The 18119-nt window shown below is 45.9% G+C and overlaps 1 protein-coding gene across 1 annotated transcript in view; it reads left to right on the plus strand.

The window, feature by feature from the left end:
• espl1 (extra spindle pole bodies like 1, separase) overlaps window positions 1-18068 on the plus strand; it is a 26695-nt gene extending 8627 nt beyond the window's left edge. The window contains exons 9-32 of the mRNA XM_023991867.2: window positions 6926-7168; window positions 7348-7492; window positions 7710-7869; window positions 8142-8281; window positions 9272-9406; window positions 9552-9668; window positions 9809-9980; window positions 10489-10614; window positions 10999-11155; window positions 11656-11765; window positions 11888-13032; window positions 13194-13614; window positions 13775-13933; window positions 14053-14266; window positions 14481-14683; window positions 14977-15104; window positions 15289-15411; window positions 15685-15834; window positions 16018-16185; window positions 16414-16518; window positions 16613-16728; window positions 16831-16914; window positions 17228-17392; window positions 17619-18068. Of these exons, the coding sequence (XP_023847635.1) occupies window positions 6926-7168; window positions 7348-7492; window positions 7710-7869; window positions 8142-8281; window positions 9272-9406; window positions 9552-9668; window positions 9809-9980; window positions 10489-10614; window positions 10999-11155; window positions 11656-11765; window positions 11888-13032; window positions 13194-13614; window positions 13775-13933; window positions 14053-14266; window positions 14481-14683; window positions 14977-15104; window positions 15289-15411; window positions 15685-15834; window positions 16018-16185; window positions 16414-16518; window positions 16613-16728; window positions 16831-16914; window positions 17228-17392; window positions 17619-17820 (4888 nt within the window). The 3' untranslated portion in view covers window positions 17821-18068. The remainder of the gene's footprint in view (window positions 1-6925; window positions 7169-7347; window positions 7493-7709; window positions 7870-8141; window positions 8282-9271; window positions 9407-9551; window positions 9669-9808; window positions 9981-10488; window positions 10615-10998; window positions 11156-11655; window positions 11766-11887; window positions 13033-13193; window positions 13615-13774; window positions 13934-14052; window positions 14267-14480; window positions 14684-14976; window positions 15105-15288; window positions 15412-15684; window positions 15835-16017; window positions 16186-16413; window positions 16519-16612; window positions 16729-16830; window positions 16915-17227; window positions 17393-17618) is intronic.
• The last annotated feature ends 51 nt before the right edge of the window (window positions 18069-18119 follow it).

The following is an 18119-nucleotide window of genomic DNA, read 5'->3' on the forward strand; positions in this document are numbered from 1 at the left end:
TACTCCAAGTTCGTGTCAAAATGGCTTGTGGAAGGTACCCAAAACGTTTGACCCAAGTTAAACAATTTAAAGGCAATGCTACCAAATACTAATTGAGTGTTTGTAAACTTCTGACCACTGGGAATTGTGATGAAAGAAATAAAAGCTGAAATAAATAATCTCTACTATTATATTGACATTTCACATCTTAGAAAAGTAGTGATCCTAAATGACTAAGACAGGAATTCTTACTAGGATAAATGTCAGGAATTGTGAAACTGAGTTTACATACACCTTAGCCAATACATTTAAACTTCCTACTTCAACTCTATATAAACACAGCAAAAAAGAAACGTCCCTTTTTCAGGACCCTGTCTTTCAAAGAGAATTCGTAAAAATCCAAATAACTTCACAGATCTTCATTGTCAAGGGTTTAACACCTTTTCCTAGCTTGTTTAATGAACCATAAACAATTAATGAACATGCATCTGTGGACGTCTCATTAAACACTAACACTTACATACGGTAGCAATAAAGTCACAGTTATGGAGACTTAGGACAATAAAGAGCCTTTCTACTGACTCTGGAAAAATACCAAAAGAAAATCCCCAGGGTCCCTGCTCATCTGTGAGCTTGCCTTAGGCATGCTGCAGTGAGGCATGAGGACAGCAGATAATAAAATAGCAATGTCTGTACTAGAGGTCGACCGATTAATCGGAGTGGCCGTTTTTTTTTTTATTATTAGGATATTTCAAGTTTTCATAACAATCGTAATCGGTATTTTGGACAACGATTTGCCCTTTTTAAAATTTTATTTTTACACCTTTATTTAACTAGCAAGTCAGTTAAGAACACATTCTTATTTTCAATGACGGCCTAGGAACGTGGGGTAACTGCCTTGTTCAGGGCAGAACAACAGATTTACCTTGTCAGCTCGGGGATTCGTTTTGCAATCTTCCGGTTACTAGTCCAACGCTCTAACCACCTGCCTTACATTGCACTCCACAGGGAGCCTGCGTGGCAGGCTTGACTACCTGACACGAGGGCAGCAAGAAACCACGGTAAGTTGCTAGCTAGCATAAATTTATTCCTAACAAAGGCCGTAATTAATTTGCCAGAATTGTACATAATTATGACATAACATTGAAGGTTGTACAATGTAACAGCAATATTTAGACCACCCATTAGATAAAATACAGAATGGTTCCGTATTTTCACTGAAAGAATAAACGTTTTGTTTTCTAAATGATAGTTTCCGGATTCGACCATTTTAATGACCTAAGGCTCGTATTTCTGTGTGTTGTTATGTTATAGTTAAGTCTATGATTTGATAGAGCAGTCTGACTGAGCGGTAACGGCTTTTTTTTGGTCCTCCAATAATCGGTAACGGCTTTTTTTTGGTCCTCCAATAATCGGTATCGGCTTTTTTTTGGTCCTCCAATAATCGGTATCGGCTTTTTTTTGGTCCTCCAATAATCGGTATCGGTGTTGAAAAATCATAATCGGTCGACCTCTAGTCTGTACTGTGAGACATTGTCTGTACTGCTGATGTCCTGTCTCCCATCAGCGCTGTCTGTCCTCGCAGTGGCAGACCTCTTGTAACAACACCTGCACAGGATCGGTACATCCGAACATCACATCTGCGGGACAGGTACAGGATGGCAACAACAACTGCCCGAGTTACACCAGGAATTTACAATCCCTCCATCAGTGCTCAGACTGTCCGCAATAGGCTGAGATGGGCTTGTAGGCCTGTTGTAAGGCAGGTCCTCACCAGACATCACCGACAACAATGTCGCCTATGGGCACAAACCCACCGTCGCTGGACCAGACATGACTGGCAAAAAGTGCTCTTCACTGATGAGTCGCAGTTTTGTCTCACCAGGGGTGATGGTCGCATTCATGTTTATCGTCGAAGGAATGAGCGTTAAACTGAGGCCTGTACTCTGGAGTGGGGTGAAGGGTCCGTCATGGTCTGGGGCGGTGTGTCACAGCAGCATTGGACTGAGCTTGTTGTCATTGCGGCCAATCTCAACGCTGTGCGTTATGGGGAAGACGTCCTTTTCCCTCATGTGGTAGGTACCCTTACTGCAAGCTCATCCTGACATGACCCTCCAGCATGGCAATTAGGGGTTGACCGATTGATTTTTCAACTCCGATACCGATTAATCGATTGGCAGATTTTTATGTATATATGTGTAATAATGACAATTACGATAATACTGAATGAACACTTTTATTTTAACTTGATTTTATTGATGTATTATATTAAATTAGTCTCAATAAATAATGAAACATGTTCAGTTTAGTTTAAATAATGCAAAAACAAAGTGTTGGGGAAGAAAGTAAAAGTGCAATATGTGCCATAAAAATAAAAAAAAGCTAACCTTTAAGTTCCTTGCTCAGAACATATGAAAGCTGGTGCTTCCTTTAAACACGAGTCTTCAATATTCCCAGTTAAGACGTTTTAGGTTGTAGTTATTATAGGACTATTTCTATCTATACCATTTTGTATTTCATATACCTTTGACTATTGGATGTTCTTATAGGTACTATAGTATTGCCAGCCTAATCTCGGGAGTTGATGGGCTTGAAGTCATAAACAGCGCAACGCTTGAAGCACAGCGATGAGCTGTTGGCAAACGCAGTGAAGGGCTGTTTGAATGAATGCTTACGAGCCTGCTGCTGCCTACCACCGCTCAGTCAGACTGCTCTATCAAATCTTAGACTTAATTATAATATAATAAACACACAGAAATACGAGCCTTAGGTCATTTAATATGGTCAAATGCGGAAACTATCATTTAGAAAACAAAGCGTTTATTCTTTCAGTGAAATACGGAACCGTAGCGTATTTTATCGAGCGGGGGGCATCCATAAATCTAAATATTGCTGTTACATTGCACAACCTTCAATGTTATGTCATAATTATGTAAAATTCTGGCAAATTAATTACGGCCTTTGTTAGGAAGAAATTATCTTCACACAGTTCGCAACGAGCGAGGCGGCCCAAACTGTTGCATATACCCTGACTCTGCTTGCACAGAACGCAAGAGAAGTGACACAATTTCCCTAGTTAAAAGTAATTAATGTTAGCAGGCAATATTAACTAAATATGCAGGTTTTAAAATACACTGCTCAAAAAAATAAAGGGAACACTTAAACAACACAATGTAACTCCAAGTCAATCACACTTCTGTGAAATCAAACAATCCACTTAGGAAGCAACACTGATTGACAATACATTTCACATGCTGTTTTCAAATGGAATAGACAAAAGGTGGAAATTATAGGCAATTAGCAAGAAGGTTTGTTGGCCTCCTCCACGTCTCCTGATGTACTGGCCTGTCTCCTGGTAGCGCCTCCATGCTCTGGACACTACGCTGACAGACACAGCAAACCTTCTTGCCACAGCTCGCATTGATGTGCCATCCTGGATGAGCTGCACTACCTGACCACTTGTGTGGGTTGTAGACTCCGTCTCATGCTACACTAGAGTGAAAGCACCGCCAGCATCAAAAGTGACCAAAACATCAGCCAGGAAGCATAGGACTGAGAAGTGGTCTGTGGTCACCACCTGCAGAATCACTCCTTTATTGGGGTGTCTTGCTAATTGCCTATAATTTCCACCTTTTGTCTATTCCATTTGCACAACAGCATGTGACATTATTGTCAATCAGTGTTGCTTCCTAAGTGGACAGTTTGATTTCACAGAAGTGTGATTGAGTTGGAGTTACATTGTGTTGTTTGTGTTCCCTTTATTTTTTTGAGCAGTGTAATACTTGTGTATTGATTAAGAAAGGCTTGATGTTTATTGTTAGGTACACCATTGTTGCAATGACAGTGCTTTTTTCGCTAATGCGCTTGTTAAATCATCACCCGTTTGGCAAAGTAGACTTGATTCAATGATAAATTAACAAGCACTGCATCGATTATATGCAACGCAGGACAGCTAGGTAAACTGGTAATATCAACCATGTGTTGTTCGCTAGTGATTATGTTAGACTGATTGATTGTTTATAAGAGGAGTTTAATGGTAGCTAGCAACTTACCTTGGCTCCTTGCTGCACTCCGCGTAACAGGTAGTCAGCCTGCCATGCAGTCTCCTCGTGGGGTTCAATGTAATCGGCCATAATCGGTGTCCAAAAATGCTGAATACCGACTGTTATGAACTTGAAATCGCCCTAATTAATCGGCCATTCTGATTAATCGGTCGACCTCTAATGACAATGCCACCAGCCATACTGCTCGTTCTGTGCGTGATTTCCTGCAAGACAGGAATGTCAGTGTTCTGCGCCATGGCCAGCAAAGAGCCCGGATCTCAATCCCATTGAGCGTGTCTGGACCTGTTTGGATCGGAGGGTAAGGGCTAGGACCATTCCCCCCCAGAAATGTCTGGGATCTTGCAGGTGCCTTGTGAAGAGTGGGTAACCTCTCACAGCAAATCTGGTGCAGTCCATGAGGAGGAGATGCACTGCAGTACTTAATGCAGCTGGTGGCCACACCAGATACTGACTAACTTTTGATTTTGACCCCCCTTTGTTCAGGGACACATTATTCCATTTCTGTTAGTCACATGTCTGTGGAACTTGTTCAGTTTGTCTGTTGTTGAATCTTATGTTCATACAAATCTTTACACACGTTAAGTTTGCTGAAAATAAACGCAGTTGACAGTGAGAGGACGTTTCTTTTTTTGGTGTGTGTGTACAACCGTTCAAATGCTTGGGGTCACTTAGAAAGAAAAGCAAAAATTGTAAATTTAAAATAACAAACTTTGATCAGAAATTCATTGTTAATGTTGTAAATTACTATTGTAGCTGAAAACGGCTTTTAATTTAATTTAATTTTTTAATGTATGGATGTATGGTAATCAAATCCACAAATGCTGATGCTCCAGATTCTCAACTAGTCTAAAGAAGGCCTGTTTTATTGCTTCATTCATCAGAACAGTTTTCAGCTGTGCTAACATAATTGCAAAAGGGTTTTCAAATGATAAACTTGGATTAGCTAACAACGTGCCATTGGAACACAGGAGTGATAGTTGCTGATAATGGGCCTCTGTACACCTATGTAGATATTCCATAAAAAATCTGTAGTTTCCAGCTACAATAGTAATTTACAACATTAACAATGTCTACACTGTATTTCTGATCAATTTGATGTTGTTGTAATGGATTTTTTTTGTTTTTGCTTTTCTTTAAACTAAAATTTCTAATTGACCCCAAACTTTTGAACGGTGGTGTGCATGCATGCATACAGTGCCTTCGGAAAGTATTCAGACCCCTTGACTTTTTCCACACAAAAAAGGAATCCTCAGCAATCTACACACTATCCCATAATTACGAAGTGAAAACAGGTTTTTATAATAAAAAAACAGACTTTATGCTATGAGACTCAATTGAGCTCCGTTGCATCCTGTTTCCATTGATCATCGTAGATATTTCTACACCTTGATTGATTCTACAACTTGATTTACCACCTGTGGTATATTCAATTCATTGGACATTATTTGGAAAGGCACACACCTGTCTATATAAGTCCCGCTGTTGACAGTGCATGTCTGAGCAAAAACCAAGCCATGTGGTCGAAGGAATTGTCCGTAGAGCTCTGAGACAGGATTGTGTCGGCACAGATCTGGGGAAGGTTTCTGAAGCATTGAAGGTCCCAAAGAACACACTGGCCTCCATCATCCTTAAATGGAATTAGTTTGGAACCCACCAAGACTCTTCCTAGAGCTGGCTGCCCGGCCAAACTGCGCAATCGAGGGAGAAGGGCCTTGGTCAGGGATTTTTCTCCCACTGATTTGCTTTGAGGTCTGTGTTATTGAAGAGTAACAACTGCTTACAGGGAGGTGACCAAGAACCCGATGGTCACTCTGACAGAGCTCTAGAGTTCCTCTGTGGAGATGGGAGATCCTTCCAGAATGACCACCATCTCTGCAGCACTCAACCAATCAGGCCTTTATGGTAGAGTGGCCAGACGGAAGCCACTCCTCAGTAAAATGCACATGACAGCCCACTTGGAGTTTGCCTAAAGACTCTCAGACCATGAGAAACAAGATTATCTGGTCTGATGAAACAAAGATTGAAGTCTGTGGCCTGAATGCCAAGCGTCACATCTGGAGGAAACCTGGCACCATCCCTACGGTGACACATGGTGGTGGCAGCATCATGCTGTGGGGATGTTTTTCAGCGGCAGGTACTGGGAGACTCGGGTTCAGAGAGCTCCTGGATGAAAACCTGCTCTAGTGCGCTCAGGACCTCAGCCTGGGGCGAAGGTTCACCTTCCAACAGGACAATGACCCTAAGCACACAGCCAAGACAACGCTTAAGTGGCTTCGGGACAAGTCTCTGAATGTCCTTGATTCGCCCGGACTTGAACACGATCAAACATCTCTGGAAAAACCTGAAAATAGCTGTGCAGCATTGCTCCCCGTCCAACCTGACAGAACTTGAGAGGATCTGCAGAGAAGAATGGGAGAAACTCCCCAAATACTGGTGTGCCAAGCTTGTAGCGTCATACCCAAGAAGACTCGAGGCTGTGCTCGCTGCCAAAGATGCTTCACCAAAGTACTGAGTACAAGGGTCTGAACACTTGTAAATGTGAAGTTTCAGTTTTTTTTATTTAATACATTTGCCCAAAATTATTACCTGTTTTCGCTTTGACCTTATGTGGTATTGTGTATAGATTGTGAGAGAAACAAAACTATTTAGTCAATTTTAGATTAAGGCTGTAACGTAATGAAATAGTCAAGGGGCCTGAATACTTTGCGAATGTGCTGTATACCGGTACACGCTTTCAAGCTCCAAAACAATTTCTACACAATGTTTTCAGCTTAGGGAAGCCTGATGAGGATAATTTACTTGTGAATGTTTGATAAACTCCTCTTTACTCCTTAAGAGACCCCATTAAGAGTATGACTGTCCCTGTGCTGTTGTGTTGTCAGGACCCTGCGTGATGGCTTTGGGCCTGACGTCCCTGACGAGGGGATGATGCTGTGCCTGTTGGAGGAGGAGCTGCGTGCCTACAGGGAGGTGGCAGGGGACAGCACTCAGGAGCGCTACAACACCCTGTGTGACTTGCTGGACATCTGCCACGAGGACAGCCACCACTCACACCTGCGTGCCGTCTACCTGTGTGAGATGGCCCAAGTGGTGTGCTTCCAGGACTTCAGTGAACAGACAGACTGGTAGGACAATGGACGCTCTACTGTGGAATGGCAATACTACCGTAACTTATTCTGATTCAGATGGACTGATAGGAAACAAATACTACTCAACTGTGGAATGCCAATGCTATTAATATAACTTATACTGACGTGCTTTAGTAGCTCTTCAGCAGTTTATTTTTATTGCGTTGCCGTGGCAGCTCTGCCGTTGATTTTACCCACGAGGCCCTGAGACTGCTGGAGGAGGAGCCAGAGACGGAGGAGAATGCTGATAGGCTGAAGGACGACAAGGCCCACGCCTCTCTGTGGCTGTATGTCTGCACCCTGGAGAAGAACCTGCAGGAGGTGGGTGGTAATGTGTTTGAAGAGATTTCATTTCTCATTATAATTGTAATCTAGATTTCACCCCCTTACATTTTAATCTTAAATTTGACATTGAAATTGCTAGCCTTTGTTTCTTGTATATTCTCAGTTGAACAGATTACGTGTGGTTTTAGATGTTTTGATAGCCTGTGTATTGATTCGCTGCCATTTTTATATGAACCACTCTTCCCTTGACCAGGCCATAGATAAGGAGAAGAGGCTGCAGAATGTGCGGCAGCAGGCAGGGGGCGACACCAACCCTGTGGAGACCAATGACCTAGATTACGAGGACAAGCAGAAGCAGCAGGACAGCAACCTGGTGTACGAGGGCCTGCGTTTCAATCTTGCTGCTGAGAGCAGTAAGGACCTTCTTTCACTTCCCAATCATCCTTGTCCAGTAGAGCTCATTTAGATTGACGTTCACTGTATTCTTTATATTGTAAGTATTTGGCTCATACAACCTGCAGTTAGAATCCACCACATGTGCGTATGCTGGATTCCACTTCCCATAGTTGTCATTGTATGAGTCTATATGGTGGGTTGACCACTGCTGTTTCCCTCCATTCCTTTTTCTCACTCGGTAACGAGTGAATTACTGAGTGTGTTTATGTGTGTGTGTTTCTCTACTCAGAGTTGAGCCAACCTCTTGACAGGGCTCTGGGGGAGTGGGCCTCTCTACTGCAGAGGAACGAGCTGCCCTCTGTAAAGAACCCTAAACAGACCTGCACCTCCATCGCCCTCACTGCTGCCCTCTACAAACTCATGGGCAAGGTAACACTAACACCTGAAGCTTCTACACACTAGTTCTTGACAGGGCTAGTATTTACTTCCTAGTATCTACTTCCTATTCCAGCCCATATGACTGGCCCTACATATATCCATCTTCCAGTGTTTTCCATTAACGCGAGCCGTCGGCTAATCAGCCTGTTACGTACTCATTTTCAGCTGGCTACTTTTTCCACTTCATATTAACTAGGCTACCTCCCTCCCTCAGAACAACCTGGCCATGGACTCTACTAAGCGTTCCACAGTGATGCTGGCCCATGTTGACTCCAATGCTGGCTGGATGTCCTTTTGGTGGTAGACCATTCTTGATACACATTGAAAACTGTTGAGTGTGAAAAACCCAGTGGTGTTGCAGTTCTTGACACTCAAACCGGTGCGCTTGACACCTACTGCCATACTGTTTAAAGGAACTTAAATATTTTGTCTTGCCCATTCACCTTCTGAATGGCACACATACACAATCCATGTCTCAAGGCTTACAAATCCTTCTTTAACCTGTCTCATTCCCTTCATCTACACTGATTTTGAAGTGGATTTAATGAGTGACATCAATAAGGGATCATAGCTTTCACCTGGTCAGTCTGTCACGGAAAGAGTAGGTGTTCCTAATGTTTTGTGCACTGTGTAATACTTCAGTCTGATATCATTTGAAATGTTTTCAGTTCAACATTGAATTTACTTTTCAAAATAATGTAGGCTATTTGTCATTTTTTCCGGTTTTAATATGTAATTTGAAGAACACATGTGGCAGTTCATATCTTGAAGTAAACTGTAAATAAGACTTTAATCTCACGAGAAAGGTTTGTCATCTCACTATGAAAATCATCCTGATCATATAGGCCTAGACCCAGAAGCCACCAAAATAGAGCTCCTTCGGCCAAATAGGTTTACCTCTGGGGSCGCCTGGCTGGCTACTTTTTCTATTTGACTGGCTACTCTATGTAATTGTGGAAAACACTTATCTTCCTCTCCTAGCCTCTGCAGGCCCTGGAGGCCTACCAGTTGGCTTCTGGCCTTTCCCGTCGCCTTGGTGATGCTCAAGGCCATGCCTCCTCCCTGTGCCACTCTGCCAGGCTGCTGCTGGAGCTGGGTGCCCCTGAAATGGCACAGGTAACCCACCTGCTGATTACATGTTTACGTTTGAAATTGTAAGCAGTCAGGAACGTCATGTAGTGAATGTTACCCTTAGATACTGTGCTCCTTTGTAATGTGTATGTTTGTTGTTTTTAACATTTCAATACTGTGTGTGTTTTAGGCCCAGCTGGAGGAAGCAGAGAATTGTCTGACCCCTGATCCCAACACTGGGGGCACTTCCCTTCTCTCTGTGCTGGCCAAACTGCTGAGGGCTCAGCTCTGCTACAGCAAAGGACAGGTAACACACACAGTATTAGCCACATTGCAGAGGGAGCTCACAAAGCGACAGCACAAGTGTTGTTACCATCTGAGTCTACCCTAACCCTTTTTTGTCATGAGTCATCCGTTAACTCTATCCTCTTCTCTCTATCTCCACAGGTGGCACAGGGTGTGCCTTACCTATGTGAGGTTCTGAAAGAGGTGGGAGAGCAAAGGCACTCTAAGAGCTGGTACCTGCTGCGTGCCCGGGCACTACAGACCAGTAGTGCCTACCTGAGCCTGGACACAGCCGCACTGCCACCGGCACTGCGCCAACGCATCACCCGTCATGGTCTGCACCCTTTACTACTCTAGACCCTTCAAACTCTGGACCTCAAAGCCAGTTCCACTGCATTTGTTCATTGTTCCCTTCTAATCAGGGCTGGTTTAGACCTGGGACACCAGATGTGTGTGTGCAATTATCACAAAAAACAGCAGGCTCTGGACCTCGTAGCGTCTAGACTGATAGATGGCATGTCATGTTTCATTTGTAAATGTCACAGTTCTTTGTGTGTTACTGAAGTATTTCCTTGATAAATGTAAGGCTAAGGGCACTACGTTTAGCCGTTTGTCATGTTAGTGTGTGACCCCGCACATTGACTCGGTACCGGAACCCCTTGTATATAGCCTCGTTATTATGTCATTTTATTGTTGCTTTATATTTTCTTAACTCTATTTCTCAAACTGCATTTTTGGTTAAGGGCTTGTAAGTAAACATTTCACGGTAAGGTCTACCTACACCTGTTGTATTTGGCGCCTGTGCCAGATATAATAGGATTGGATTTGACTGTGTGTTGCAGGGCTGAAGACCCCAGACACTGCCCTGTATGAGAGCCTGAAGCTTCTGTGTAGTCTGCTGGTGACTCTGGTGGGAAACGGCCTGTATGGAGCCTGCAGCAGCACTGACACACGCTTCATAGACCAAGGTACTGTACGGCTGGCCGCTTCCACTTGTTCTGAAGGGTTAAATATATTTTTCAGTGGGCCTCGAGCTTTTGATAGTTGCCTAAATGAATGTTTTTAATGGTGAACGAGTGTTGCGCTTTTTCAAAGATTATCACATTTTTGGGAGGTTGCACCTTGACTTGCGTTGATTGTGTTCCCTCCACTTCTTGCCATCAGTGGCCTTATAGCCATCAGTGGCCTTATAGCCGTTTGGTGTCAAATCAACATGACCCAGGTTAAGCTGTAAGACTGGTCTACTCGTGTCTTTGTACTTTTCCCACACGCCCACCATAACCTACCATGTCAGCCCCCATCTGAGGTAGATGCCATTCTATCATCTTTGACCTTCGACCCTCCCCTCCTAGGTGATAATCTGGTGTTGAAGTGGCAGCTGCTGTCTGAGCTGCTGGGCTGTTCTGTGAGAATGGTGTCGGTGAGGAGCAGCAGTGGAGCCGTCCACGAGGCCAAGCTCCAGTGTCTGGAGGCCCTCAAACTGGCCACCAAGCTGCAAACCCTCAGCCAGTAAGTGTCTGTCTCTGCTTCCTCCACTACAGGAGGAGTTCCCAAAAGTTCTAAGAAATAATTGAGGCCTATCCATGTTGTCATTTTATTTTTAAATCATCACTGTATGTCTAATAAATCAATGTTTGTTTATTTAGTGTCAATAACTCAAATGTTTTTTAGTAATTTATTTCCCTGAGCCTCCAGTATTGATCGTGTAGGCGTTAGGAAACAAATCTGAAGATATTTCCATACTCAGCCCTAATTGGTTTATAAGATGGTGTAGAGCCCACTGCCTTACCCAGACAAACAGTCATTGGTCTATTATCAGATCATGATGTGGGCCATATGATCCATCCCACCTGAACAGGCTAAAATTCCAGGAWTTTTTTCAAACAGCTCTTACACAAAAAGGCATTATTGTCATTTTCATAATTTCAGTGTTATTTTGACCTCTTGTATGTGCATAATATACAATACATTTTGGGTGTTTCAGAAACTCATATTGTGTGTGTTTGTAGGTGTGCCGAGCTGCTGGTGATAAAGGCTGAGCTGGAGCTGATGAAGGGGGAGAGGGAGGAGTGTGGCTTTGACTTGGACAAAGTCAGGAACCTGCTGGAACTCTGCACCGGTACAACTTTACTTACATATTCCAATGACTGTGGATTATACATAATGTTGGTTGAAGCATTTGAGTCTTGCTGCCTTTCTTTGTAACAATACCACTGTTAACCCTCTTCTGGACTCCTCTAGACTTTACTAATGGGGCGCAGAAGGCGGAGGTGAGGATCCAACCGAGGAAAGGTCGTCCGGCTCCGAAGCCAGAGTCTCCCCTTCCCAGTGGTGAGGAGGACTGTAAGGCCTTCCTGAGCACCCGCTGGTTCCCCAAGGAGCCCATCGAGCGGGACCTGGCGAGCTCCCCTCCACTCAAAGCCAGGGCCCAGCGCTGGCTCTCTTCCCTGGGCCATGTGGCCGACTGCCAATGCCCCTGCTGCTCCGAGCCCAGCCTGGGTCGGGTGACTGCTCGTTGGGCCACCACACAGGCCGACCTGGCCCTCCAGCTAAGCCCCACTGAGGTTCGAGCCAGTCGTAACCTCCACCTGGCCGCTCTGGCCCGCTGCAAGAGCATCACTGTCAAGATGGCCATCAAACTGACCAAGCTCTTTCCCCTCAAAACACTCCCACCCAAACCCTGTTTGCTCCAGGACCTGGTGGCACGGGTGTACCTGCGCATTGCCATGTCGGGTCTGGAGCTAAGGATGGGGAAGGCTGCAGGTACCTGGAAAGTCCTAGAGGCTGGTTTGGCGTTCGTGGCCTCCAAGCCCTCTCCGGAGCTGGGGCCCTTGAGGGCCAGGCTGCTGGGGGCCAAAGCCCAGGTCTCCTGTCTGGCCCTGGCCACCCAGAGAGACTGCCCACCTGAGGAGCTTTTTTCTGCAGCCTGGGCCTGGAACCCTCCACCCAAAGGAGCTGTGGAGGTGGACCACAAGCCTAAAACACTACCCCCACCTCCAACCCCGCTTAAGAAGTCCAAAGACCCAGTGGTCACAGCTGCTAAAGCTAAAGACACCAAGAAGACCAAAGACCACATCCCCAAGATCAAAGTGAGTTTCTCCTCCACCAAGGGCCAAATGTCTCTGGTCCCCAAAACACCTGTGGTGGTCAAACAATCCAGTGCCAAGTCGTCTGTGGGGGAGCTCAAATCATTTGATTTCAACACAGAGGTGCCCACAGTGGCATGCACTCCCGTCCAGAGGGTCAAGGCTCCCTCTGCCAGGCGAGGAGCAGCCAAGGTCGCCGCTAATCTGCCCTTCCAGGTCTATGAGGAGCTGTCACCGTCTCAGGATAAACCACAGCCTGTACCTGCAGCCCCCAAACGCACCAAGAAGTCTCGCTTTAAGGTACAAATAGGAGACAGGCTGCAAGACCAGATTATTCGTATCTATAGTTATAATGAATGGATTGTATGCACGGATGAAAATTGGTATGGTGATTTACTTATTAGTGTGGATGTTGGCCATAGATGGTGCAGCCAGGTAATAATTTTTGTCTCCTGGTATAGGTGGAGTTCAGTGATGAGAGTGACACTGAATCCAACCCCAAAGTGGAGCTCAAAGAGAAACCTGTGGTCTCCAAAAAGCGCATCACCTCCACCAGGGCACTCCGTGCCCCAAAAGAAGTCTCAGCCCCTGACCCCCTTGCAGAGAAGGCCCCTCCTAAGAGGGGCAGGAAGAAGGGCACTGCCGTCCCCCTCTCCTGCACCTCCTCTGAGGACGAGCTGGTCGCCTCTGTGTCATCCTCCTCCCAGTCTGCCCCGGCCAGGAGAGGCAGACCCAGAAGACAACAGCCTGGGACAGAGGGACACAGTGAGGTGCCAGAGAGGATGAGGACCATTGAAGAGGAGATGGATGGACTTAATATGGACTCCAGTATCGAGGAGCTAAGGGCGTCAGACACTGAGACTGAGGAGACTGGTGCAGCCAGTAAGAGTATTTCATGTTGCTCGTATAGTCCATAGACTAGAACTGCCTGCCTTCGCATGCAGTGGGCATCCAGGTCAAGCTCTAAGGAATGGGGTCTTGTATTATACTGTAATTCAATAACTTTTTAACCAATGGTATTTTGCTTATTCTCTGTCTACAGGCATGGTGTTGGACGGCCCAGACACAGACTTTGAGGTCCTGAGGAGAGACTTGTGTGGTGATAGAGAGCGAGACTGTCTGTCTGAGCTGAGGCGTGAGGGTCACCCAGGGGGGGCCCTGCAAGCCCAGGCCCACCTCCCTCACTCCAACACTGGCCCTGGTGAGGCTGCTGGCAGCACCTTGTACAGTGACAATGAACATGGTTTTAGGGTGAATAGGAGTGCTCAGTTTGAACTTAACCCACTTTCCCTCGTTCTCCTCTCTCTGTTCTCTCCATAGACGGTCTCTCTTTGGAGGCAGTGCAGTCTTTGCTTCGCTCCGCCTGGTTGGCCCTGCAGCATTTCCCCCCGCCCACCCTCTACCCCAGCCTCTGTGGCCTGCTGGCCCTGTCGCTGGGGCAAAAGGATTCTGTCACCACGGCGATGCTCCATGTCCAATCCCTGGGTGTGACCTCCCGCCATCACATGACACGGCACCTGGCCAATCGCCTCAAGTAAGTCATCATACTTTCTCTGGGTCAGGCTGAAAACAACCCCTTGGTTACCCCTACTATATTCACAGATCTGAATGAACTGGATACATGTAGGTCTAAACCTATAGGAGGCTAGGTGGAGAAATCAACATGTTGCTTGCATCATTCTGTCTCCCCCCCTTCAATCCTGTGTGCTTAAAGATGAAATGATTCCTTTGCTGTGTCCCTCCTGTAGAAAGCTGAAGAAGAGTTCGTCTGAGCTGGCAGACAGACTGGGTTCTCTGAGTTTAGAGGAGCCCTCGAGCCAGACTGGAAGCCCTATAGAACAGAGGCTGTCCCAGCTGGAGAAAATCTTCTCCTTCCCCACAGCTGAGCCCTCTGTCTTTCCACAGCAACACTGCCAACAGTTCATCACACAACTGCAAGACCTCCCCACCGGTACCACTGGCAGATTTCAATGTTTTATTGTGTCAAGAAAAATATATAGTTAATTTATTTCAGTTAAATAACATTGGTTATCAGGATTAACTCAGGATTTTGTGATGGAAATTAAATTGTATTTTGAAAAGTGGCAATATAATCCCCATTAGGATTTTTTCATGCTGGAAGAGTAAATGTAATTGACCATAACCCTGAAGTCCACAGCCTGTGGATTAGATGGACTGCAATGGATGTATGGTGTTTTTCTAGTGGCAACAGTGATGTGGTGATACTTTCTGTCCCCTCTTTAGGGTTGACTGTGTGTGTGCTGTCTGTGCTGGGGGTGCACCCAGGGGAAATGGGGGACACCGTCCTGCTGTCCCGGCTGGAGAGGGACTCCGATCCCGTCACCGTCCGCATCCCCACGGCCCAGCGAGAGGTTGGGTACCCGCCCACCCCCCAAGCACACATATTTCTATTATCCTTGTATTCTCTCGCACTCTATTTCTCTCTCTCTCCTCTCGCTCTCTAAACCTTTTCTAATTTTCTCAACCTGGGTTCCTACACAGTATATTTAAACGCATGCATTGTGAGTGACTTCTGTCTTCCCTGTGTATCATCAGCACCCTATCAGCTGGCTGGTGCAGGAGATGGACAGTGTTCAGAAGGAGCAGAAGGCTGTGAGCTGTGTGTCGGAGAAGGCCAAGTGGTGGGAGGGGAGGAGGGCCCTGGACGCACGCATGGAAGTAAGACTGGTGGGAAGGAAAGTACATCTGGGTTTGGGTGAAAAGAGATCACGTAAAATGAGAGGTTATGTTGCTGCAAGAAGCATATTCATTCCAAAACATATGTTGAAGGAATGCTTATACTGTAGGTAAGATTGAAGGTGGTTATGATAAAGTAAATGTAAAATGGTGTGGTATTGATTACAACATCTCTTTATGGTAATGAGAGTATTTTGGTATGTCCCTAAATATCCCTTTTTGTCGCTCTCCCTCACTTTCTCTCGCTTTCCTCAGAGGCTGCTGGAGGAGATGGAGGGGTTGCTGGGCTGCTGGCGGGGGCTCCTCCTACCCTTGACCTCTGACCCTGAGCTGTCTGTCCAGGCGAAGCACCTCCAGAAAACCCTCACTGCCTGGGGGGCACAGACCTCGGAGGAGATGTTGAAGGTGCTGCTTCAAAATGCCTTCCCATGTATATCATAGATATCACATTTGTCTATAAAGCCCTTTTTATAACAGCAGTTGTCACAGTGCTTTTACCATAACCAGGCCATGACTCCAAAGAGCATACAGAGGCACATTGGCCAGGAAGTACTAAAATAACTGTTATTTTAACCCTGTGTGTTCCAGGCTGTGCTGTCTGCCTCTCCTCTGCTTTCCCAGTCCCAGCTGCAGTGGTTTGCCCAGGGAGTGTGTGTAGATCAGGGGAAGCAGTGTGTGGACCTTCTGCAGACCGCTGCGGCTGTACTGGCAGAGAGGCCCGAGCCCGAAGGCCACGTGGTGCTCATATTGGACAAGGTTGGTTTCTCTTGCACTAGTCTTGCACACAAACACTTTCTCCCCACTCTATCCAACACTCAAATCGACTCTAGTGTGCCTAGCAAGATCAACGTACAAAGCAAAACAATGCACACTCTTTGTGTAGAGGAGGATTGGGGAGAGTCTTGCATAACGTGAACACATTGCCTGTGAGTGTGACTATTGTGGTAAAGCCAGGTGTAATGTCGGTCTTGTCCTCTCCTGCAGTACCTCCAGAAGTTGCCATGGGAGAGCATCTCCTGCCTCAGGCCTTGCTCTGTCACCCGCATGCCCTCTCTACACTCACTGCTGGGCCATTGTGCTCTAAAAGAGGTCAGACCACAAACCCATTTGGCCCAAATTTATTCCACAAAGATTAGTTGTTAAAGTTTAATACTGATGTCTGCATGTCTCTCCTGGCCCTCAGTCTGACCCGGGTTGTGTCCTGAATGGAGGTGTGGACCCTAAGCAGGTGTTCTACGTGCTTAACCCTGACGGCAACTTGGGAGACACAGAGGAGCGTTTCAAACAGTCGTTCACCAGGTGAGTGCAGCACCAACAGCACTGTTTGAGGGCTTTAATTGTCTTCCTCATCTGTCCTTTAGAATTTGATGAATCTCTGACTCTCGCTCTGTCTGTCCTAAGTGAACAACATTGGCAGGGTGTGTGCGGTGTGGCTCCTGACCCAGATCAACTGCAGGATGCAGTAACTGCCAAAGACCTCTACATGTGAGTCTAGAAGGAAGTGAAGTGTCCTGTTACGGAGAAGAGATATTAGTTATCGTTCACCTGTATGACAGCCAAGCATACCCTACTAACATGCCTTTAGGCTTAGTTGTTAATTAATTGCCTTATTACACAAACAAATGTAGTTTAACATGAAGCTTGACTGTCTTTAGTGTGTGTTGTCCACTTGTCTTGCATTATGCTAGCTGTGAGATGCTTTGAATTGGTGTCACAATTCACCAGATCTTACTTCACTTGTTTCTGATTACTTGGGTGCTGAGGAGTCTGGCTCACATGCCTCTCACTGTCTTTGTAGTTATGTGGGTCATGGTGCGGGAGCGCGGTTCCTGGATGGGCAGAGGATCCTGAAGAAGGAGATGAGAGCTGCCTCCCTGCTCTTTGGTTGCAGCAGCGCTGCTCTGGCTGTACGAGGGGAGCTGGAGGGGACAGGAATCATCCTCAACTACCTCATGGCTGGCTGGTAAGACTGGTGCACACACCTGTAAAGATTGAGACACCATGCTTTCGTCTTTTTCTTTCTTCAGAAATCAATGCAAATGTTAGATGCTGTAAGGGCATTTCATGTGTTCTGTTTTACTGCCATACATTGACTAAAAGTCCTAGATTAACTTGCCTGTCTGTTTGATTTTTGCCTGTGTGATTTTGTTATGTATATCATGCCTATCTGTCTCTTCTCTGGCCTGCAGCCCATTGATTCTGGGGAATCTGTGGGATGTGACAGACCGGGACATTGACCGCTTCACCAAGGCTCTGCTGGAGTCCTGGCTGTCTGCAGGTCCTGGGGCTTCACTCCTGGACCACATGGCCCTGTCCCGCCAGGCCACACACCTCAAACACCTCATAGGGGCAGCACCCGTGGTCTACGGCCTCCCCATCCATCTGCGCTAGGATAAGAGGACATCTCGCCAAACACACAAAGCCATTGATCCCCAACACATGAATTGGATATGATTTTAAACTTGTCTGTATTATCTGCTTCACAGGGCTGCTGCCTTAAATGTCAACTAATGTTGGTGATCCTTTGTTTTTAAATATATTTTGGATATGGTGAATCGTTTTAGATATATATTAATTAATGCATTGTGTACATGAATGTATTAAGTCATGCTTGTCAATAAAATTATTTGCCAAACAATCCCTGTGCTTTGGTGTTGAAAGGAATTGCATTTCTGCTCCCGCTCAGTAGG

Source organism: Salvelinus sp. IW2-2015, linkage group LG1 (genome assembly GCF_002910315.2).
Source record: "Salvelinus sp. IW2-2015 linkage group LG1, ASM291031v2, whole genome shotgun sequence".
Lineage (NCBI taxonomy): Eukaryota > Metazoa > Chordata > Actinopteri > Salmoniformes > Salmonidae > Salvelinus > Salvelinus sp. IW2-2015.